Consider the following 26,459-nt stretch of genomic DNA (forward strand, 5'->3'; position numbering starts at 1 on the left):
ATTAACCATTTTTTTTTGTTTTTTTTTTTGCTTTTTTTGCACAGCATACACCTCCAAACACCCGAGCAGCGCCGGGCACCCCTGCTAGTATATATATATATAAATTATTATTCCTGTCTGTTTGTTGTTTGATTGTTCACAATTTAATTAATATATACAAAAGGGGCTTTACTTTACTCTTATTTATTTCTATATATAGTATGATTCTTGGAAAATATACAGTTAAGAGAAAAACTCATTTGCATATTACATTAAGAAAAATCTATTTTACTAGATAACGGTATCTTAGTTAATGTTTTTAGCGAGATAGCTTTTTACTTGTTCTATTTAAAATTGTTATTTAATAAACTTTAAAGAACAATTATATTGATAATATATTTAACTTTATTTATTTGGAATTATTATTTCCAACATCGACCTTTCTAAAAAAACTTTTTTTAGAATTATTTGCTCCTAGAAACTTCGAAACCTAAAAACAAAGTATTTACCAGATAAAATAATTTGATAATCTCTATAAGTTTCTAGGTTGAAAAAATAATTTTGTGTAGGCAGAAAATGTTTGGCTTTTATTGTTTTTTTGTAATATTCAAACAAAGAAAATAAAACACTTACGAAAAAACTGAAAAGATTTCATTTGTTTGTTTTGTATTATTCTTTAAACGGCTATAAAGAATCGGCAAATGTTTTACGATGTGACACAGCGCCGTTTAACAACTAAAAAAATGAAGATCTACTACCCCCTCTCTAAATTCAACAATTTACACTTTTTTCTTTTTTCACGTTAATCTCATCAATTAGAAACTTAACTTTCTGATTAAAAATAGGTAAATTTTCACGACGTGACCCAGCGTCGTTTAACTCCTAAAAAATGAAGATCTAATTTTTGGGGGCCTAATACGTTTAAACAGCCTTTATAAATAATATGAGCGAAGAAATTTTGAAAATAAATTAACATTAGAGAGGGGTCGTTTTTCTATATAAATTTAACGTAAAATGAGCACCCACTTTTTGGCCACCAAGTGTTCAACGATACATGTAACCTTTAGCATTTTTTCAAGTTTGGCGATGGGGGGGGGGGGTGCAAAACATGACAAATACAATTTGTATTTTTTGGTGGGTGTAGTGGCGGGAATTATATTTGAAAAATAAATACATTTAAACACCCTTTATAAATATTATGAGAGAAGAAACTTTGAAAAAAAATAATAACATGTTAGAATTGTGATCACTTTTCTATATAAATTAAACGTAAAGTGAGCACCCACTTTTTGGCCACCAAGTGTTCAACGAGACATGTCACGTCTAGCATTTCTTTTAAAGTTTGGCGATTGAGGGGGGAACGGGGTGGAATAACATTTGAAACATAAAATAACGATAAATTTAATTAATTTTTATGAGACCATTCTGTACTTTTACCTAACAATATAATAAACAAAACAAACCCCAAAATATGACAAATTCATTTTTTTTTGGTGGGGGGTTACATTAAAAACATAAAATGACGAAAAATTTAATTTAATTGGGAATAATATTTGGTAGATCTTCATTGTTTTTGAGGTTAAACGACGCTGGGTCACATCGTAAAAATTTTCTACAGAATCCTTGACTGCTTTAAATTAAAACTTAAGTTTGAATTCGAAGTACACACTTTTAAAAACAAAAAGGCCCCCCCCCAAAAAAAAACGCAAATCGAAAAAGCCTCCCTCAAAAAAAGCAAATCGAAAATTTCCTATATTTACAAACAAAACAAGCCAGTGAAAAAGTGCCCTTACACAAAATGAAAACAAACGCACGCGTTAATGTATTACATGATAAGGGCTGTCCCCTGTTCATGTAAGTATAAAAATAGAGAGATTAGTTAAAATGAAAATAAGAGAAAGCAGAAATCGAACCCTGGACATAAGTTTTAAAGAACAATAGGTTTAAATGGAATGTCCAGTAAATTGTTAATTCGGATGAAATAAATAATAAATAAACTATTCAATTGTTAAAAGAATGTGGATAATAAAATATGGGTTAAATAAATTAGATATGTAGGTACAATTCCTTTGTGGAAACAACACAAGAAAAAATGGGTTATTGGGAAATCAATGTCGGAAACGTGCAAAGTCCCGCATGTTGAAACACGTGAATTTTGCTCACGTGGCCGGGATGCATGAATTTCTCAATATAGGAAGTGGGAGTTAGTTGGTCGCGGAGAGAGTCGGAGAGACAGTCAGGGGAGACAGTCAGGGGAGACGGTCAGTGAGAAAACTCAGAGACAGGCAGACGTCTGAAGTGAGACGTCACTTCAGAAATTAAAATGTGAAACTTTGAATTCTTGGTGATGGAACGACCGGTCGTGAGGAAATAAATTCAGCATGTGTTTTGTGATAAAGCTCATCTTTGTTTGTGATTTCTACAAAAAGGTAATTTGTATTGTTATTATATGTCTGAGTTATAAAATTTCATTACATACACATCTCTCTCTCTAAGATACAACATCATATGTAATAAGACAAGAACTCTCACTAAGACTCATATCATTACTAATAAGAACTCACGTAACATACGCGCACAAGTGGTATCGCCTAATACTAATAATAATAACCATATCACTCAGTATATAACAAATGTTTATAAACGTTATTTTTTTAGATTAATCAAATCGTAAGTTTTTTAGGACAGTGGACAAAGTAGTTTCGAGCCTGCTTACTTGGTTATTTTTTTTTTTTTGCGATCACACGGGCATTCGCTGCTATTTTTATTGAAACAAAAGTTGTAATGATTTATTTTTAATCAATTTTTTTTGGTGTGTGTGTGGGGGTTTCTTTCCAGTTCTCAACATCCGGAGAATAGTTTCTTCTCTTTGTATCCCTTCTGCCGAAATATCTGGTGGAGAGGGTATCACTACTTCTTTGTAATTATAATTCTTTTTTCTATCCTTTGCAATGTTTAGTATATTATCATGAATGATAACGACTACCAGTTGTCAAAATTTCCGCTTTTCATAATTGTTATTTCTAACACATATTAGGTTTCAGAATTTTGTTCCTTCCTTTTGGTCGCTACTATATATATATATATATATATATATATATATATATATATATATATATATATATATATCTTTACCATATATATATATATACCATATATATATACCATATATATATACCATATATATATATATACCATATATATATATACCATATATATATACCATATATATATATATATATATATATATATATATATATATATATATATATATATATATATATATACACCAGACTAGTTGCAGAATACCAATGCCTTATTAGACAGAAAATTGCCATCATCGATATTTTTAATTTTAACGTATTGTACTTGCAATAACCCTTATTCCTGAGTGGCTTCCGGACCTTGATAAGTGGTGATCACTGTGTAAAAAAAAGATAAATATTCAAGTCACTTGTTTGTGTTATGGATAAGATATATTGTAATAAAATCTCTTTTACAGACTAATATATATAAGTTAAACAAACATTCTCTTTTATAAAAACATGTACAAATTTATTTTTAAACTCAAGATAATATGTGATGTTTTGTAAACTGTTATTTTTTATTCTTTGGAAAATTTAAACTAAAAACTTGATATTCTAATCTATTTCAGAATGCCCTCGCAGTTATTGCAACGACAGTGGAAAATGTGTTTTCGTTCGCAACGGAACTGTCACTCGAAAGGAATGCATATGTGACACGGGTTTCATTGGCAACCGTTGCCAATATTGTAAGTAGTTGCAGTTCTTTTAATTTATCTTATTACCAATATTGTAAGTAGTTACGGTTCTTAAAGTTTATTTTATCTCCTACATCGTAAGTATTTGCAATTCTTTAAATTTATTTTATTGCGATTATTGTGAGAAGTTGCAGTTTTTCAATTTATTTTATTTCCAATATTGTATGAGGTTGCAATTCTTTAAATGTTTTGATTGCTAATATGGTATATAGTTGCATTTCTTTCTATATGTTTTTGCTAATATAATAAGTAGTTTCATTTCTTAAGATTTTCTTTTTTCAATATTATAAGTATTTGCAGTTCATTAACCCCGAGTATACCAGCACTAGATGAAACTTAAAGACTCTGAACACATACCGTAAAACCCGTTAAGCATGTCCAATTTATACAGCAAGGATATATACTGGATAATAGTTGAATCAGGATTTAGAGACACCGATCGATTGATTCTCTTCAATAGAAAAGACTTTCAGAATAAATGCGCTAAAATTTGCAGGAGATACATACCAACAGGCCTGCTAAAAACAAGAAAATAAACGAAATCACCAGAGATTTAAGAATCTTAATGAAAAAGAGGGCAAAAATTAAAGCCAACTAAATTTTACCAACAATAAACATAAACTGAAAAAGATACTTGAATTAATAGAACTTAAAAAGAGGAGTTAAAAGCCATATCCAACATCAAAACCAATAGCAAATTCTTCTATACATATGCCAAGAGGAAACATAACAACACCCCCCAACCATAGGACCGTTTAGGACAACTACTGCGGAAATAGTAGGTGGTGGCGGGTCTCTCGTCACTCAGGTCAATAACTTCTTTGGAAACTGTGGCTCGTGATGTCAAGTCTACAAGGAGTCCTCCACATGAATTCTTAGCGTTGAATTCTGCTGAAAAGAAAAAGCAAATCTTTGCAGGCGCCGGAAAGAAAAGACAAAGTCAGGGTTTTCTACAAAAAATTAATTTCATAAAAGTTACAGATTATTTTACATATGTACATCATTCAGTTCACAAATCGCTTTCTTCGTCACTGGATAGCTGGTCAGGATAGGCGGAGAGGTGGGGTGTCATTGGCAGGTTTCGTTCTCTCGAGATTTCGGCGCAATCTGCTAAAAAAAACCTGTGCGCTTGTTTTTATATTCAGGGACGGATTGGAGTGCGCACGGTCCATTCAACAGATCAGAGTTGAATACGCTTTCTGGGGAATTTCAGACCCAAATTGGGTGTGTGCAATTCAGCAATACATGAAGAGTTTTGTAATCTGAGACCAAAAATGAAATCATTTTCACACGACTCCAAGAAGTCAACCCCGTCATTCAGAAACCCCTCGTCTGAAACAGGTATCCTCGAGGCCAAGATAGGTCTGGATTCATTTCCACACTGTTCTGCCATTTCCGGTCTCTTCATTTTCAAACAATAAAATTTGTCTGTTTTTTTTTTTCCAAGTACAAGCATATCACTTTTGATACCCGCCGTTGTCCGGGATTCAATTAACATTCAACAGAAAATCTCAGTATGTCTTAGAATTATTAAGGAAGGCTGAAAGAGCTGTAACTGTATTCATTACAACATCGAAGAAAACGATATATTATCATCTATATATGGAAAATCCTGGAAGGAAGGTCCCAAGCACAACAATAGCAGAAATAACCCACCAGCGGCAAAGGAGCCTGTGCTATATAAGATCAACACCTGGGACTACACAGAGGATCAAACCCCTCATCCACCACAACTTCATCTTTTTTTTTTTTACACAGTGATCACCATATATCAAGGCCCGGAAGCCACTCAGGGATAAGGGTTATTGCAAGTACATTACGTTAGTGTGGAGATTTGATGAAGTGTTTAATTAGGGGGTCGTTCATTAGGAATTTGTTAACATTGGACTTGAAGACATCCAAGTTGTAGTCCGGTGGGAAGCAGGCAGACGGAACAGAGTTCCACAGGCGTGCAGTTCTAAGAAAGAAGCTTTGTTCATGGAATCCGCGTTTTGATTTAGGCACAGATATAGAGTGAGGGAAATTTTTCACAGTGGATTCAGCTAGACAGGTGTTTTTCGTGAAAGATTGGCGAGGGGGGGACCAGGGATTGGAGTTCAGACGAGCACCTGCCATGAAAATAACGATAAAACAAGGATAGGCTCGCAACGTCTCTTCTGTGGGAGAGAGGTTGCAGGGAAGAGAAAGGGACATCCCTCACTAAACCACGAAGTCTATTTTGTACTCTGTCAAGGCATGATAGGCTGTTTTTGGCAGCTCCTGCCCAGATATGGCAACAGTATTCTATCCTTGGACGTACTTGGCTTTTATATAGATAGAGAATTGCATCAGTAGTGAGATATCTTCTGGAGTTCTACAAGAACATTCAACTATATTTCAGTCGCAATAAGAAATATAAGAAGAGTGTCCCTCGACACTTTCAAGAAACATCTGAACATCTGGCTGGAAAAGATATCTGACCAGCCACCAACACCTGGCTACCCTAGTCCCAACATCAATCGTCTAGTGGACCGGACCTTTGCAGAAAATGGGCAGCATGGGTGCTGTGGAGCTCTAGCTCAGCTGTGTTAATAACCGATGGAATAACACAAACAAACAAACAAACACTTTGTCTCTCTGAGTGTGAATTTGTTCCGTGTGAACTCCAAAACGGCTAGGTCAGTAAAAAAAAATCACACAAATTTATGTGCCTGTGCGTGTTTTTAGATAGGTTTTGTTTTGGAATACCTCGGGTAAGTATCGAAAGTCGATAATCGAAAAAATCTAATCAAAGACGGAACAGTCTGATTGCATGCAAGTTTCCATTACTAGTACACTTGAGAAGTTTTATAACCAAATAAGTAGAAGGACCTGGTATATAAAATCAGTAGTAGCTTCTTTTCTAAGACAGAGGCGCGTTCGAAATAAGAGGATCTCCAACTCCAGTTCCAGCGACCAGCGCCAATTATGTCCCGAGGAGAAAAAGGAAGCGGAACCACAGCAACAACACCAGTTCCAGTATCCACCACAGCCCACGCTGATGCATCCCATGCTCATGCAGCTCCAGGACTATGGGATGGCATACGTTCCTATACAGCCGCCTCCTGCAGCTTACAAGATGCCAGAGTCAGGGACCGCAACAGCCCAGCCACAGCAGCAGTTGGTGCCTTCAACATCAGGATCTGCATTGACCGACACTAGCTCTCATTCCATCGGCAGCCTGTTGGGCTCTTTGGACAACATAACTCTAAGGACTCCATCGTCCTTTACTAGTCAGGGGAGCCTTTCAACAACCTCACCAGCGAGCTTCAGCAACAGCTTTCAGCAGTGAGCAACTGAAACCCCAGCCCTTATCAGGGCCACTAAATTCTTCAAAATAATAAACCAACATCACAGTATGTTAGCAAAAGAAGTTCCCTCAGTTCCACTTGCTAATGAAAAACCTTTTGGCCATAAAAAAATACTCTTTTCCAAGGCCTCACACAAGTACAAGTGTCTACTTTTTCAAATGGTAATAATTGGTGAGAGGCCCATAACAGCAATAATATGTACAAGTTTTGACTACACACAAGTAATATGTACAATGTTCTTAATAGTAATACCTATATAGATGTAGAAATTTATACTTACAATACATGACATATAATACAGGCATACATAGCAAAATCCACAGGTGCAGAGACTAGACCATGTCGCCCTGCCACACAACACCGCCAGCTCCCGAGTTGAAGTACTCCACCAGGTACAGTCTCTGTCCCTTGGCCTTTGTTGTCCCTTAAATACATCTGAAGCAGAATCTTGCAGTTCTCCTGCATCCCTCCAAGTATCTGGAATGACTTGATGTGTGGCTCTTTCTTCTCAATCTACATCGTTGTGGGTCTGTTATGGGGTTAAATGGTAATACGAAGGAAGGAACACAGGATTTTTAGGAACGAACGTATTCACAGCAGGTTGAGTAATACCCTTCCTCAACTATGGAGCGTTTTGCACACAACCTCCTTGGCCATCGTGCCAATCTCTGACTCCCGGGCACCGGTACTTGATACCGGAAGTGACTTCACTTGAAGAAGTGACGTCATGAGTCCATTAATCACATGGGGGGGCGTCTCCAACAGGGTCTGAGTAAGGAAGCGTATTCACAGCAGGTTATACAGGCAGCAGCAGGCCCGGACGATGAATCGCACAGTCTTTAGTTGCTGTTAGGAGAAAATAAAATATAGCTCTGCAGCATCTGTAGTTGCAGATGCTCAGCTCCCTGGTCATGTTGCAAGGAGAAAAAAAAACGTCATTTCCCAACAAGAAGTACACTACAAGCACTTGGTCATCAGAAAGTGGTTCTGCAGGAGTAGACCTGAGAGTATCAGTTTACAACCTTTCCCGGAAGTCTCTCAGCAAACACCCAACCATTGGATCCAGAGCCATTCGCTCCTACATTCATCAGCACTATGGAGTGGAGGCATTTGTAATTGTAATAAATGGAGCCGGACTTGTTGGAAGATCGCAGGGCGACGTATTTGCCATCAACTGTACTTATGCAGTGGCGGAAGTTCTATCAGTCCTCAAACTGCTTCGCACCTGTCTCTATTTATCTGGTGTTGATGTGTAGAATATCACCTCCTCAGCATAGGCGTCGATGATAACCTTCCAGACATCCAGAATAAACTTGGATATGGTGTTGTGGGCCACTCTGAAACCATACATTAGACTCTAGTAGCTGCTTCCTGTTCACACTTCAGAAGGTGTACTTTCGTTTTTTCCTCCCTGGATTTCCCTAAAATATCTTGAAAGCATCGATGTGCAGGAAAATTCTCAGTCTCTCTTTCTTCCTTGTTCAGAACCACTACAAGGGCAGTCGTACGAAGGATCTGAACACTAGCAAGGTAGATATCTTCATCCATTGTATTCTGGGATAGATTGCCTCTCTGAAGTCTTGTGAAGGAATGACGGCAGGCTGTGTGGCAGGTCTTTTATATATGCGACTGGCCACAGTCGGGTGTATCCTTTGGAGAGTTAGCATATTAGCTGTCCTTGCCAACGAGTCCCTAGAGGCATCACTACTGTACTCCTTGTATCCGCAGACTGATTCGTACAACCCGACGGATCGTCCATCAGAGCTGGGATGTATTTATTTGCTTCCTCACTGAGCAAATTAGGCACACGGCCGTTTTTAATGTGGAAAGATGGGGGGGGGGAGGGGACCAGCTCCGGAAAGGTGGAAAATGGGAGCTGGATAGTGATTGCCTGCTGGTATGTAAGGTATGTATGGACCAGAAGATTGCCACAAGGGCAATGGTCTTTGAGTGCAACATCTGCCGGAACAGTCTATTTATTTGCTTCCCCACTGAGCAAATTAGGGACAAGGCCGTTTTTTAATGTGGAGAGAGAGGGAGGGAAAAGGGGACCAGTTCCCGATGGGTGGAAAATGGGAGCTGGATAGTGACAATTGGTATATAGGGTTTCCCCTACATTGACCAAGGTCTGATATGTGGGGTTGCCACTACATAGGTCTTTGCTTGCAGTACCTGCCGGAAAGGGTATTTATTTGCTCCCCCACCGAGCAAAATAGACACAAGGCCGATTTTTAATGTGAGGAGTGAAGGGGAAATGGGGACCAACTCCCCAGTGACAATTGGTATGAAGGGTTGCCCTTACATTGGCCAAGGCCTTGTATGTGGGGTTGCCCCACATATGGTCTTTGCTTGCACTATCTGCCGGAACAGATACTAAACTTTGATCTTGGCCCGAAGGCCACAAAGGTGCCCCCAAAAGGGGGAGCAGGCTGTCCATCAGAGCTGAGCCTAGCCTCTGCTCGTCTGCACCGAATTCAGCGTATCACCTGTTTGACAGCTGCTGGACAGTCGGCGCACATCCTGCACACCCGGCGACTCACCCGCATTTTTCCTGTCACATCCGCTAGCAATCCGCCAAATTACGTAACATAAGAATGAAAATGATCTCTATACACATAAAAATTGAAAATAAATATGCAATATGTTTAAACGTTTAAAATGTCTATACTTCCTGTTTTAGCGTGCCCGGAAATGTATTGCCTAAACAATGGCCAGTGCACTATAGTACGAAAAGGAACTCTCACACAAAAATACTGCAAATGTACCAGAAGTTTCTATGGTAACCGTTGTGAAAATTGTAAGTATTATTTTTTCTTTTATTTCTTTAATTCATGAATAGGCTAATTATATGGAGATGATTTTGATTCTTTATTAATAAAAATAAAACTAATACCCCCAGAACAATTTCAAAAATAAAAGAATGGATTATAATTTTTTTGTCTTTCAAATAATTTACGCCGCTAAACTACATATTTACCTTTATTTTTTGTAAGGGCACTTTCTTTACTGGCCTTTTTTTGTAAATAAAGGAAATTTTAGATTTGCTTCTTTTAGGGGGGCTTTTCGATTTGCTTTTTATTTGTCGTTTTATGTTTCTAATGTAATCTCCCACCCCCAAAAATTGAATTTGTCATATTTTGGGCTTTGTTTTGTTTATTAAATTTTTAGGTGAAAGTAGGAAATGGTCTCATAAAAAATAATTAAATTTATCGTTATTTTATGTTTCCAATGTTATTCCCCCCCGTTCCCCCCTCAATCGCCAAACTTTAAAAGAAATGCTAGACGTGACATGTCTCGTTGAACACTTGGTGGTCAAAAAGTGGGTGCTCACTTTACGTTTAATTTATATAGAAAAGTGATCACAATTCTAACATGTTATTATTTTTTTTCAAAGTTTCTTCTCTCATAATATTTATAAAGGGTGTTTAAATGTATTAGGCTGAAAGAAAGTAGATATCCATTTTTTTAGGGGTTAAACGCCGCTGGGTCACGTCGTATAAAGTTACCTTTTTAATTAGAAAATTAAGTTTGTAATCGATAAAATTAACGCGTAAAAATACAAAGTGTAAATATTAAAAAAAAACCCAATAAAAACCAAACGTTTTTTCTATCTACACGGAATTATTTTTCCAGCTAGAAACTTAATGAAATTACCAAATGATATTTTGTAAACGTTTTTTTTTATGGATAGCATCTAGGGGAAAATAACTTTAAAAAAAGGTTAAAAAAAAGGTCGCTGTTTGAAATATTAATTCCAAAATAAATTAAATTACATATATTACAATATAATTGTTGTTTAAGATTCACTAAATAACAATTTTTAAATAAAATACTTAAAATAATTCTCTCGCTAAAAGCATTAACTAAGATATCGCTATTTAGTAAAATCAATTTTTCTTAATTTCATATAAAAATAAGGTGATCTCTTAATTGTGTATTTTTCCAAATATTATACTATATAGAAATAAATAAAAGATTAAAGTAAGACACGTTTTGTATATATTAATCAAATTGTGAACAAACAAACAAACAGACAGGAATACGAATATATATATATATATATATATATATATATGTGTGTGCGTGTGTGTGTGTGTAGTCATCCACATACAGTATATATATATATATATATATATATATATATATATATATGGGACGATTCCAATATTTTTCCCGATTTCGATTCCGATTCTTTATAAATCTCAAAATATTTAACCATAAAATTGTTATTTTGCCCCGATTACTGAAAATCACATCTTAAATGTGCATGTATCTTCTCAAACGTAAAAACACACCTGTGAGGGATGATCTAGCGATTTTAGTCTCACTGGAAGTTTAAAATCAATAAATATTTATTATTTTATTATTACTACAAGCAGTGGAACACGTTTTATAAAAACAAAATAAAATAAAATAGTAATTAAAGGAATCGGTTTTAGCATCGGAAAATAGGTTAAAATTTTTCCGACACCAATTCCGATACTCCAAAAAGTTCCGATTTTTCCGATTCTCGATTCCGATTCCGATAAATCGTCCCAACACTAATATAAATATATAAATGACAGAAAAAAAAAAACAGTTCCCTTTATCCCGAGACGTTTTTCACCATCTTCATCAGGGGAGTACAATGTCATTTTGATTAAAAAAAAAAAAGATGAAGTTAAAAATAGGATGAAATAATGAAACATATTTATAATTACCATAAAATAAATATGTACAAGAAAAAAAGGAAGGGAGAAAAATTGACCCCAATTTTGACCCCTTAACATTTATTGCTTTGGTCTCAAATCAAAATAAAAAGTTTGACCCGTGTCCAAGATACCTACATCTTAAATTTCAAGTCTTTAGACCCAAAATTGATCGAGAAATTTGGTAGAATCTGCAAAGGTCAACTCTTTCAACTTTTAACTTTATCGCCTCAAAACTGATTAAAATGCTTGCCGCATGACTGAATACCCGTTATGCATTAATTTAAAATGTTTAGTCACAAAATTAGCTGAGTAGTTTACCAGATACCACAAAGGTAATTTGACCCCTTGGCAGGTCAAATTTGCGACCCAAACCGATTAAAATATTTGCCCTATGTCTTAATACACTTTATGTAGAATGTTCTGACTAGAAATTGGCTGAGTAATTTGGTAGAGACTGCTAAGGTAATTAAAAAAAAAATTCCCCAATTTTATCCCTTAATAATTATGTTTTTAGACTCAAATGACTCAAATTAAAAAGTTTGATCCATGTCCAAGTAACCTCCACTTAAAATTTCAAGTGTTTAGACCCCAAATTGGCGGAGAAGTTTGGTAGAGTTTTGAAAGGTCAAGTCATTGAAATTTGCCCCCTTGAGAGCCAAATTTCTGGCCGAAAACCGATTAAAAAGATTTTCCCAAATCTGAATACTCCTTATGTCAAATCTCGAGTGTCTAGACCGAAAATTGACAGAGTTATTTGGTAGGGCAATGTACACAGACACACACACACATACACACACACACACACGCGCGCGCACACAGAGAGACATTTTCATATATATATATATATATATATATATATATATATATATATAAACAAATTTACATAGTCGCAACACTGGACATGCTAATGTTTCGGATAAATGGTCAGTAAAAATCAGAATTCTCAATCAGGCGACTTAATAAATACTTGCTTTCTACAGAAGAAACCAGTCCTAAAATATATAAGACTTTTATTAAATCGCTGGACGAGAACTTCTTGTTTTAACCGACTGTTTGTTCGAAACATTAGCATGTTCCGTGTCACGATCATTTAAATTTTTTTTATATTTATAAAAATCATATCTCGCTCTTCTTTTATTTAGCACTCTTAATAATCTCGTTAAATTCATTAATTATCACTCTTGAATACCCTTAACTGGTATATATATATATATATATATATATATATATATATATATATATATATATATATATATATATATATATATGATTAGTTTTTTTGGAAAAAGAATTCCAGCAGAGTGCTCAATTAAAAGGAACATCCAAATTTTAAGAGCGTACTTATATTTTGTGTACAGAAAGTTGTTAGTTGAGACAGGTGATTGGTACCGTCGGTTTCAAGCCCGATAATAAGGCCCGTTTAAGGTATCCTTATCGAGCTCTCTTCAACCAATAGACAAGATAGACGAATATTGGCTGAAGAGAGCTCGATAAGGATACCTTAAACGGGCCTTATTATCGGGCTTGAAACCGACGGTACCAATGACCTGTCTCAACTAACAACTTTCTGTACACAATATATATATATATATATATATATATATATATATATATATATATATATATATTTGAATGGAAATGTATAAAAGGAATACGAAAAGTATAAAAGCTTATAACTTTTCTTTATTCGTTTTCAATTGGTTACGTGCAAGAATACAAAATAATATTATGAAAAAAATTTTTTTAACTTATTTACAGGTACATAATTTTCGACCCATCCTTCAGTGTTCATCGGTGTAATGAAAGTATGAGCATGTACGGGAAAAAGGGGAATGGAAAAGGAAGGAAGGAAGAGGAAGAGGAGGAGGAGGAGGAGAAGGAGAAGAAGGAGAAGGAGGTATAGCCAATGAGAATGTGCCACGTCAGTGTTAAATATATACGCATATAAGTACGCACATACATACATGCTCACAGTACATATACACATAAACGAAAAATTAAAAATTAAACAGTAAATAAAAATGAAGAATATATATATATATATATATATATATATATATATAAATTATAAAACTCTGTGGATCATTTGACCGTCCTTGCTTGCATCTTGTCAAATAAAAACATTGTTATCATAGAAATCAAAAAACCTTGACACGTCAAAAGCATGTGGATCCGGTCTCATCCTCGCTATGCTATTAAAAAAAAATGTTTCGCTGAGTTGGCTCCAATCTTCTGCAAACTTTTCAACAAATTCCTGAACGTATATTGCTTTCCTGACTGCTGGCAAACTGCTTCTGTGGTACCAGTTCACAAAAATCCTGGCGAAAGAACTGACCCATTAAATTATCGCCCCAGTAGTCTCCTCCTTCTTTTCGCCAAAATATTTGAGTCCTTTATTAACCAAGCTCTAATCTATCACCTGGCAGTTGCTAAACTTCTGTCCAACCAACAATATGGATTAAGGCAAGCACGTTCTACTGCAGTTATTCTAACTGTAATATCTGAACGTATATACCATGCACTAGATAAAGCAGGGGAAAGTAGGACATTTAGTGTTAAATGTTTAGTTTGCAAAAACTTGCTAATATTTAAATAAAGAAATTTCTTTCCTTAATCATGTGTTTTTTTAATTTTTTTTCACAAACAGCAAAATTCGACACGACTATAGCACAAAATCTGACAACACCGACCGCAGGCACTAATATTCCTACAACCAAACTATCAGAAACAACTCCAACAGGTAAAAAATTATTTTTATAATAGTAACAGCAGTAGAAGCAACAGGAGTAGTTCCTACAACTAAACTACCTCCAACAAATTAAAAATTATTTCAGTAGTAATAATACTAGTAGTAGTAGCAGCAGTAGTAGTAATAGCAGTAGCAGTTTGTTCCTACAACCAAACTAGCAAAAACGATTCCGCCAAATAAACAATATCTTCACAGTAGTAATAAACGTAGTAGCAGTAGTAGTAGTAGTAGCAGTAACAACATTAATAGTTTATTCCTACAGCCAAATTACCAAAATCAACTCCAGTAAATAAACAATATGATTTTAGTAGTAATAATAGTAGTAGTGGTAGCAGCAGTAATAGTTTGTTCCTACAACCAAACTACCAAATACAACCCCAATTAATAAGGCGTGCTTCAAAGGGCCTGTCGTGTAACAAAAAAAAAAAAAAAAGAAAGAAAGGCTAAAATGGCGGTACCCAGTTGTTCTTATCGCTGATGGTCACATGGGCGACGCTATTTCTGTGCAAATAAAAGCAAACGTGAAGCGAACAGGGGACGAGTTGGAAGAAGACGTGCTACGTATGTAGTCGTGCGCAAGTCAACTTGAAAGAATGTCGAGTTGTGAATCTGGAAGTTTTGACAACAGAGTGTCGAATTTACCCGAGAAATTGTTAGTTTAACCAGAAACATTTTTCTTTTTGGATTCTATTGTGTTAACTGTCATGCTACCTTTCCATATTTCGAGACTTTCAGATGTACAAAATTCGATAAAAAGAGGCCAGAAAATAGATTGTTTATGCCGTCGTGCATATAAAAATGGTCACAAATGTTTTGTATTTCCTATTTACTTGCCTCTCCACGAGGACAAATTTAGACACAAGGTCGGTTTTTAATGTGGTGAAAATCCAGCTCACCAAAAAGGGGCACTCTGGATAGGAACAAAAATTAGAATTGTCTCAGTCACGAAGGATTTCTCTTTCACTTACCGAGCACAGAAAAGGTTTAAGTGTAGCGTCAGAACAGATACTACACTGTGATCTTTTTTATCATTTATTTTCTGTAAATTTTGTATAATAGAAAAGATTGATCGTTTTATTTACGAATAAACAAATTCAACAAGAGTAGAAAAAGATTTCATTGGTAGGGTGCGGGGGAAAAAGTTGTTAGTAGGGCCCTTCCAACCCTCAGTAGATGGCAGACCGCCCACGGTTTTCCAGCTTGGTAAATGCCGAAAACAAGCAGGTCAATCCCTAAGGGGATTAAAAACTAAGTTTGGGACAAAATAAAATATGGGAGAATTGGGGGCACTACACAGTGATCTTGGTCCGAAGACCAAATGTTACGTGAATAGTTTCAAACATTCTTGTCTATTATTATTTCCATGCGCCGCTCGCCAGGACATACCATATTCAACCCCCACCCTTCAAGGCTATAGCCTACCACAAAACCACATGGACGTGGAAATCTATTTTGAATTATTTCAATGATTTGTATTTTTCCTGAATATTTTTTTGTTAGGCACACAAAATTACCTATATCTGTTTTATTCCCGTGGGTGTGTGTATATATTCCGTACATATATACACGTGTATGTAACGAACCCGTACCGCGACAGAGAAAAGAATGGGAAAAAACGTGACGTCTTTGCTGTTATGACCACCGCCAAACTGGAAGTGAGGTAGGTTTAAATTAAGGCTATACAATCGAAAAAAAGGGGATGACTTTCGAAAATATCGGCGAAAAAAAAACAAAAAAAAACGACACCTCCCTGTAGAAAAGTGCCCAGTTGAGAGTGAAAACATTAATGTTTTTAGCCAACTCTTCGGTATTTGTCGTCTCAAGGGTTGAACTTCAAAACGATACTGATCTTGTGAAAATCCATCGCCTTTGTCGAAAGTTTTAAGCAGACATGCAAACATACATACATGCATACATTTATGCATTGGTAGCTCAAATTTTCGCCCCAAACCGATTAAAAAGCTTGCCCTATCTCTGAATACCGTTCATGTAAAATTTCAAAGTTTAGACCAGAAATTGTCTGAGTAATTTGGTAGAGACCGCAGAGGTCAATTTTTAAAACTTTGACCCCTATTATGACCTCTTAACATTTACTGTTTTGGGCTCAAATCAAGTAATTAAGTTAGATCCATTTCCAAGGAACCTATATCTAAAATTTCAATTGTTTATATCCAAAATTGTCGGAGGAATTTGGTAGAGTTCTAAAAGGTCAAATCGTTGAACTTTGACCCTTTAACAGCCAAATTCCTGGCCGAAAACGGATTACAAAGATTTACCCAAATCTCAATACCGTGTATATTAAATTTCGAGTCTGTAGACTGAAAATTGGCAGAGTTATTGTGTAGGGAAATATACACAGACAGACAGTTTCACTTTTATAGATATACTAGCATTTCAGTCCGGCGTTGCCCGCGTGTTTGGAGGTGTATATTGAGCAAAAAAAAAAAAGCGGTCAATTTTTTTTTGAACTTTGACCCCTAATATGACCCCTTAACATTTATTGTTTTGGACTCAAATCTAGTTATTAAGTTAGATTAAGTTAAACATCAACATCAGAGTACAATGTTTATTTTTATATGTTACAGAAGATCAGAGAAACATCAATACCGTCAGTTTCAAATCTAAACCAAATTTGACCAAGGAAACTCTATCTAAAGTTTCAAGTGTTTAGACCCAAAATTGTCGGAGAAGTTTGGTAGAGTTCTCAAAGATCAAATAGTCGAACCTTGACTCCTTAACAACCAATTTTCTGACCGAAACCGGATTACAAAGATTTATCCAAATCTCAGTACCCTGTATATCAAATTTTGAGTCTGTCGACTTAAAATTGACAAAGTTTATTGCGTTCACTTGTGTGTGATCGCCTAGTTTTTAAAATTTCACAAAATCTGGTGCATATTTACAAATAACGACAAATAACGTGTTAACGAGCATCTCCCCCCCTCTCTGGCTTTCTTACTCTTTCTGTTTTCTCTCTCTGTGTCTATATAAGAGAATAGAGAAGGAGAGAGAGAGAGAGAGAGAGAGAGAGAGAGGTGAGTAAACGTGGAGGTAGACACGTTTACCAGAACCAAAGGTCAGCTGACCAAATTACGTATGTGTGACGTGGTTGGCTAGATCTGTGAGATTTGATTTGAGCTTTGAAGAGGACGGGCGTTTTTCCGTGGTCTCCCCCTCTTAACTGGGGAGGGGGGAGACTAACGCTGACGTGTGTGAAGAAGAGCCCACACAAGCGATTTCACTTCCACTTCTGCAGAACCTCTGGGGAAAGTGAAATAAAAAAATATAAAACCATTTCATCGTCTTGGAGTGATAAATCTTCGTCAAATAGGTATCAAGTCTCCCTCCAGGATGAGAAATTTCCAGATTATTCGTTTTGAAGAAGCAGAGGTAGGTTCAGAAATTACATGTCACACACACGATTCCCTTTATGATAATCAAACACACAACCATTTATATTAGAGACAATCACACGGAATCTTTGATGTTATATAGTGTATACACCCAAACGTAAAAAGTACCCCTAAAGGAAGAACTCTATATAACACATTCAAATGTAACGAAAGCTCAATTTGGTACCTCTCAAGGATAACCCAGAACGATAACGAATATATAACAAACGGACGGAATAAACATATTTGTCTCTTGTCAGATAAACGAAGCCATACCTTCAATAAAAGGCATAAATACCATTTGGCCAATTAAGGAACACATTTGGGAAATCTTTGATCTTGTCGGACGAAATCTGCAATGAAAATTCTACCACAAACAATAGACCTTGCGTTTCTTTTCGGCAACCTTTAATCCAGAATGCTTTTCTCATCATGGAAAGGTTAAACGCTGATACAGTCCTGTCTATATCTCAATTATCGATCTTTCCCCTGCTGGGTGCCATCCCGTCTGTCGACTGTTGTTTTCGACCGTCCGTTACAGACTGAATACGAACTAACTTTCTAACGTGTCTCTAAACTCGTTACGTCATGTATCTATGTAACAAAGATCATTGCCTAGTCTTTTGTCACATATATTTGATTATTAAAACCAAACATTCCAATCCTATTTTAGTAAACATCTTTCTAAACATCTTATTGTTTTACATATTTATGGCTTAATTATTTCTACATTAAATTCCAGTTCTATTTCAAAACATTCTTTTATAATCAAAACAATTTGATATTTCCATAACCAGCTCAAATGTCTGTCACCCACCTCTCTACTCGTGGCATCCTGTTACAGAGAGAGAGAGAGAGAGAGAGAGAGAGAGAGAGAGAGAGAGAGAGAGAGAGGTGAGTAAACGTGGAGGTAGACACGTTTACCAGAATCGAAGGTCAGCTGACCAGATTACGTATGAATGACGTGATCAGCAGATCGGTGAGATTTGATTTGGAATTTGAAGAAGACGGACGGTTTTCCGTGGTCTCCCCCTCTTAACTGGGGAGGGGGGAGACGAACGCTGACGTGTGTAAAGAAGAACCCACACAAGCCGAGTTCACTTCCACCTTCTGCAGGACCTCTGGGGAAAGGGAAATAAAAAACTATAAAACCCATTCATCGTCTTGGAGTGATAAATCTTCGTCAAACAGGTATCAAGTCTCCCTCCAGGATGAGAAATTCCCAGATGGTCCAACATCGAAGAAGCAGAGGTAGGTTCAGAAATTACATGTCACACACACGATTCCCTTTATGATAATCAAACACACAACCATTTATATTAGAGACGATCATACGCACACGGAATCTTTTGATGTTATACAGTGTATACACTCAAACGTAAATGGTGCTCCTCGATGATAACCCTAGTGAGAACTAAATGATAACCAATTTATAACAATCGGACCATAATATAATATATCTATTGAAAAATATTAATCTCCATCTTATGACTTTAAAACTTAACTTTACAGAAAACTTAACTCTCTTATTAAACAATGAAATAAATATTAATGTTAAAATATTTTTTTCGAGTCAAAATTTTCATTTTATTTTTTAAACTTGTTATTTTCTATGTTTTTCTTCTTGAAATTTAAAATATTTTTATGAATATTTTACCAACAGAAATAATTACTATTTCAGCAACTGTACCAGCAACGGTTACTAAAAGTACACCAACAACAGCTCCTACAACTATACCAACAACAGTTCCTACAACTATACCAACAACAGTTCCTACAACTATACCAACAACCGTTCCGACAACCATCCCAACAAATCTTCCTACGACTGTACTAACAAAACGGACTACAGCTCGAACAACAACACAGATATCAAGTAAAATAACTTCCTCTTATTTTTATGTCGTGTTTTCTGAAAGAATTCCAAAACCATATAAATGTGTTTGTACAACAGTTTACGTATCACCGATATCTGATCACGCATTATCTGAGTACAACACTATCGATAATTTATTTGGGACTTTTTAGGCGCGGATAGATAAATTGAATTTTAAAAATTATTTGGACGACTTCTCTCATCTTGGATGTCAACAAAACGCAACGGATAAAGTGCTCAATAATAATCAGTTCTGTGACAGTCTTTTGGAAGTTGTGGATTCAATTCTTACTGAAGGATATACTAAGAGCACAATTAAGTATTACTTAAGAATTATATTATAACTCAGTACTTTATCCGCGCCGCCATGAATTTATGGTCAACACGTTTATGACTGATAAAAAAAAAACGATATTATTATTTATTAAATTATTGTTTTACAATATAAAAATAACACAAAGAGAGAGAAAGAGCAGTCAGGAAAGCAAGATTCGGTCAGGGTCGGAGAGAACTTGGGCAACCTCATCGGAGCTTTTTATAAATAGTATAGTTGGGATGAGATCAGGTCCACATGACTTTCAGGTATTTGTGTTTTTATGATATCATGAACTTGGGAAGGGGTGATTTTCAAATTATCGAGCGTGATTTCTGTCTGCAAAGGAAAATCTGTGGTTTGCTGGGTCCAAAGTGTAATATAAGGCAAACCGCCAGACAAGTAGGTTAGCCTTATCGATTGCCATGCAAACAACATCAAGGTTGTTCTATAGTGGAGGAATTTTTTACTATCCATCATTAACTATAGTGTTATAAATTTTCCATGAATCACGAGTTCCTAATTTCTGCGATACATTTACTGATAGTTTCGGTATGTCTGTGGCTATTTCGTTCTTACAATTATTTCTTTAATATACTTTTGTTTAGTTGTACTAGATTTGTGTCGGATAAATCTTTTTTTACTTGGGAGTCACCACTGATCAAGATCAGAAGGCCACTCGAGGATAAGGGTTAATTAGTTCTCATTCAATAAGATTAAAAATATACATTGCTTTATTTAAGATAGACCTTATTTTCCATTTAGAACATATAATTGTTTGTCTTCCCACCGTAAAATATGTTCTTTGTAGTATTAAATGGTGATATTCGTTTACTTCAATTATAAACAGGAAGTGATAATATCGTCAACTATTTTCAAATGTATATTTACAGATGTGTGTTTTCCTAATCCTTGCAAAAATGGCGCCACGTGTGTGATTCGTGAGGATCATATATTCGAGTGCCAATGTCCACCAGGATTTTACGATTTGCTTTGTGAACAAGGTAAAAACAGAAACCATTTTTTTTATTGATTACTAAGTTTTACATTACACCGATTTACATTACATCAATTAAACATCGAACACACGTTACCAATTGTATAGTTTATATTGTTTCTACCTAAGAATGAATTAATTGAAAAATTAATTAATAGACAATAATAGATTGATTTGGTTGATTGGTTGTATTTGTTTTACGGCATATCAACCCTTTTCGGATTATTTAATGCATAATCAGAGGATTTTGAAGAAACATTTTTTTAATAGAATATATTTGTTGTTTTCACGTCGGTTTCTATTTAACCCATAGTTGGGACGCTAACAGGTACTACCACTCTGGGTTAGAGTGGACCACAAGCTGGGGCCCTCACCACTGGATATTGTTTAAGGTCATATTCAGGACCCCCATTGAGGGACTTTTATCCTCTGCAGGGGGGGGGGCAGTCGGCGTATTTTAATGCCCCACCGACAGAGCCAAAATAATAGATTGAATTATTAAACAAACAATTAAAACCCGTGATTACCAGAAGTCTAAAAAAAAAATGAAACACGTGCTATAAAATTAAAGGAAAGATCGTCCCCCTATTAGTACACAAACCGAGAGATTATTGGAAGACAAGTGTGTTTAATTTAAAATAAAGATAAAGCTCGTTTATAATACTTTGTCGTTAAAATATTGAATACTCGTAGTGTTTATGAGAAAGGTCCTATTCGAAGGCTGTGAAAATTTTGAAAAACATGTTTGTTTTACGCGCTGATGAAACACAAAAATATACTTGATGAACTGTTATATACTTGGATGCCAACTCGGGGGGGGGGGTGAAACAATTGTACGCATGGTCTTATCAATAATAGACCTACATTTTGCAAATGAGTGAATATTTATGCGTTCATTCGATTAAACGCAGTATCTTTCAGTAATATATTCATAGCTCAAGTATCGCACCGTTGAGCTTTCTTAAAGAGAACTTTGTGTTATTTTTCATACGCCATTACTCTCCAAAGTAGTTGAATTATATATATAGAGAGATGTCTCGTGTTGCGGGGTTCGAGTCGTTCGGCTGGTGTTAATCGTGACACCCTGCACTGAAGAATCCCGAAAGGATGAAACACTAGTGTCTGTAGTTATTTAATTATTTAATTATTATAGTAAAGAAATAATTATATATATATATATATATATATATATATATATATATATATATATACACACATAGATATACATATATATATATATATATGACTATTTCATTTAATCATATAAATTAATATACGAAAGTATTACTTTATGCGTAAACTTTAAATATTTACTCCAACAGTGCTCAATACATAGGTAGAGCTAGGTAGTAAATCATAAAAATATATATGGCAATTGAGCTACACAGAATATTCCGCGTTTCATCCACGCTAGGAATCGTCAGGCTTATGCGTGGTATATTCTGTGTAGCTTAATTGCCACATATATTTTTATAACTTACTATATATATATATATATATATAAATACTTAATTTACTCACATAAAATTAATATACGAAAGTATAAATTTATGCGTAAACTTTAAGCATTTACTTCAAAAGTGCTCAATACGTAGGTAGAGCTAGTTAGTAAGTTATAAATATATATGGCGATTAAGCTACACTGAATATTCCGCGTTTCATCCACTCTAGGACTATGCATAATCCTGAAGAGTCCTAGAGTGGATGAAACGTGGACTATTCAGTGTAGCTTAATTGCCATATACGGAATATTTAGTGTAGCTTAATTGCCATATACATTTTATAACTTAATATATATATATATATATATATATATACACACATAGATATACATATATATATATATATGACTATTTCATTTAATCATATAAATTAATATACGAAAGTATTACTTTATGCGTAAACTTTAAATAGTTACTCCAACAGTGCTCAATACATAGGTAGAGCTAGGTAGTAAATCATAAAACTATATATGGCAATTGAGCTACACAGAATATTCCGCGTTTCATCCACGCTAGGAATCGTCAGGCTTATGCGTGGTATATTCTGTGTAGCTTAATTGCCACATATATTTTTATAACTTACTATATATATATATATATATATATATATATATATATATATAACTACTTAATTTACTCACATAAAATTAATATACGAAAGTATAAATTTATACGTAAACTTTAAGCATTTACTTCAAAAGTGCTCAATACGTAGGTAGAGCTAGTTAGTAAGTTATAAAATATATATGGCGATTAAGCTACACTGAATATTCCGCGTTTCATCCACTCTAGGATTCTTCAGGCTTTAATCGCCATATATATTTTATAACTAGCTATATATATATATATATATATATATATATATATATATATAATCCTGAAGAGTCCTAGAGTGGATGAAACGTGGACTATTCAGTGTAGCTTAATTGCCATATACGGAATATTCAGTGTAGCTTAATTGCCATATACATTTTATAACTTAATATATATATATATATATATATATATATATATATATATATATATGCAAGGAGAGAAAACTCCAGCATAGCACTCCATGATAATGAAAATATCAACATCAGAGTGCAATATTTATGTATATATGTTACAGAAGATCAGAGAAACATCAATACCGTCAGTTTCATATCTAAACCAAATTGGACTAATATCTAATCACCTATGTCGGACTCTTTACAGCCTCTATTTATATCTATTTGCCCGGAATTAAAAACCGATGGTACCGATGTTTTCACGATCTCCTGTGAGACACACGCAAATGTGTATTATTCTATCAACTAACTAAAACTTTCTAAAGATAATTCTATAAATTTTATAAATTTATAAATTTATAAAATTTATAAATTTTATAAATTTATAAATTTTATATTCATACATTTTATAAATATATAAATTTGAAAAATTTATAAATCTTATGACTTTTTAAAATTTATAAATTTTCACTCCCTTTTACTATTTATAGTTGCATATTTTTTTCCCGGAGATATTTAGAGATATTTATAAATATCTCTAAATATTTGTTTAAATCATTCAATGAAACACGTGTAAGACTTAACATATAAATAATAAAACAATACAAATGTGAAATAAATACACACTTCTGTGGCTTTGGAATGTTTACTGCCAATATATATATATATATATATATATATATATATATATATATATATATATATATATATTTATATAAAATGGGTTAAGAAATTCCAACGAAAGAAAGAGGTATATTTAAATAAGGGAGTAGTCACCAACAATGTGTATTTTTTAACATTATTTTATTATTCCATGTCTTGGTTTTTCATTGAGAATTATGTTTGGATCATTGTAATAATGTTTTTAAATCATTGAAATCGTTTTTACGCGCGTTTCAGACGTTCTGTGATGCGTCATTGTCAGAAATTATTTTCAAATGTGTTGGAGATGTAAAAATGGCGATTTTCGTAGTTAATTTGAAGTTTGTCCAAGGGGTGGAGGCTTGTAAGTGTTTATTATTCATTGGTATGCTCAATTTTTATTGCCCTTAATTCTCAATGAAAAACCAAGACACGGAATAATAAAATAATGTTAAAAAATAAACATTGTTGGTGACTACTCCCTTATTTAAATATATATATATATATATATATGTATATATATGCATATATATATATACATATATATATATAGAGAGAGAGAGTAAGAGAGAGAAAGAGAGAGAGAGAGAGAGAGAGAGAGAGAGAGAGAAAGAGATAGGGTCGTCAAGTTGTGTTGAAAAAAAATATTTTTAAAGCTACCACCTTAGAAGGATTAGGCACACAATATTTACTTTTATTCAAAATTTTGTTTTTATCGGTAACACCTTTCGTACAATTGTTTCAACCCCCCGGTGTTGTCATATAAGTATATAATAGTATGGGCTCCTTCAGTTTTTGACAAACTATGAATACCCAGAAAGGGGTGCCTGCGCATGAAATTCTTGTGGCAGGAGGTGCGCAATCTCCAACCACACCTCTCCTGAGACGATATTGTTAAATACCAGTGGCAAGTGAAGTGTATGTATAGGACGACTGGAAACAAATGCCGAAATAAGCGGAGAGCACATACAGCGCATAGTATTCCCAAATGGTCACCAGTGGTACTAACCAGGCTAAACGTTGCTTAACTTCGGTGATCCGACGAGAATCGGTGTGTCAATGCGATTACGCAGTATATGTATATAACAGTATATAACAGTATATAACAGTTAATCAATTATAATTTGCACAATGTGGGCCTCATCAGAGCTTAGAAGAAAAAAAAGCATAAACAACTTTAAAAACTTTTTACAGTCCACGAATAGGACTGCTCTTGTTAACACAACGAGTATTCATTTTTTTTACGACATATATATAAAGTAAAAAGCAGGTTTTATCTGAATTTTTAGATAAAACACAGCAACAATTCACCAAATTTCGTAGTAGTTATGTATTCGGTATGCGCGTCTACTCCTTCTAGTGAGATATATTTAAGAAAAATATTTATAGCTGTAGTATTTCAATATTGCGCTATCTAAATAAAATTTTTGTTCTTTATTTATATGTAATCATTATACCAAGTAGTCTAATTATATACACACATACACACACCCATGCGCACACACACATATATATGTGCGTATATGTATATATATGTATATATGTATGTATATATATATATGTATATATATGTATATATGCATGTATATATGCATATATATGTATATATGTATGTATATACATGTGTATATATGCACATATATATGTATATATATATGTATGTATATATACGTATATATATCTATATATGTATGTATATATATGTGTATATATGCACATATATATGTATATATATGTATATATGTATGTATATATGTATATATATCTATATATGTATGCATATATATGTGTATATATGCACACATATATGTATATATATATGTATATATGTATGTATATACATGTCCATATATGTGTATATATGCATATATATGTATATATATGCATATAATTATATATGTATACGCATGTGTATATATATAATTATATATGTATATGTATATATATATATGTATATATATACGTATATATATACATACATACATATATGAGATTCTCTGTGTGTGAGGACACTACTCAGCATATATATTCAACAAATGTTTTATCTACCGACTTGAAATTTGGTATATAGGATATTCAGATAGGTGGAAAACTTATTAATATATATGGACGTTCGGAAATCCACACAGCACAATCCGTTGTCACACCGGATTGCACTAGATCACTGAAGTTAAGCAACGATTTGGGCTAGTCCACAATGGGTGACCATTTGGGAAGGC

At 34.3% G+C, this 26,459-nt stretch overlaps 1 protein-coding gene across 1 annotated transcript in view; it reads left to right on the plus strand.

Moving 5' to 3' along the window:
- Positions 1-24,118, plus strand: part of LOC145245676 (uncharacterized) — a 36,793-nt gene extending 12,675 nt beyond the window's left edge. Inside the window, exons 3-8 of the mRNA XM_080107233.1 lie at positions 3,635-3,751; positions 9,770-9,886; positions 14,428-14,520; positions 19,603-19,797; positions 21,004-21,114; positions 24,090-24,118. Of these exons, the coding sequence (XP_079963359.1) occupies positions 3,635-3,751; positions 9,770-9,886; positions 14,428-14,520; positions 19,603-19,797; positions 21,004-21,114; positions 24,090-24,118 (662 nt within the window). The remainder of the gene's footprint in view (positions 1-3,634; positions 3,752-9,769; positions 9,887-14,427; positions 14,521-19,602; positions 19,798-21,003; positions 21,115-24,089) is intronic.
- Positions 24,119-26,459: the final 2,341 nt, after the last annotated feature.

Source organism: Euprymna scolopes, chromosome 23, assembly GCF_053919585.1.
Source record: "Euprymna scolopes isolate OS-2025 chromosome 23, ASM5391958v1, whole genome shotgun sequence".
NCBI classification, from domain to species: domain Eukaryota; kingdom Metazoa; phylum Mollusca; class Cephalopoda; order Sepiida; family Sepiolidae; genus Euprymna; species Euprymna scolopes.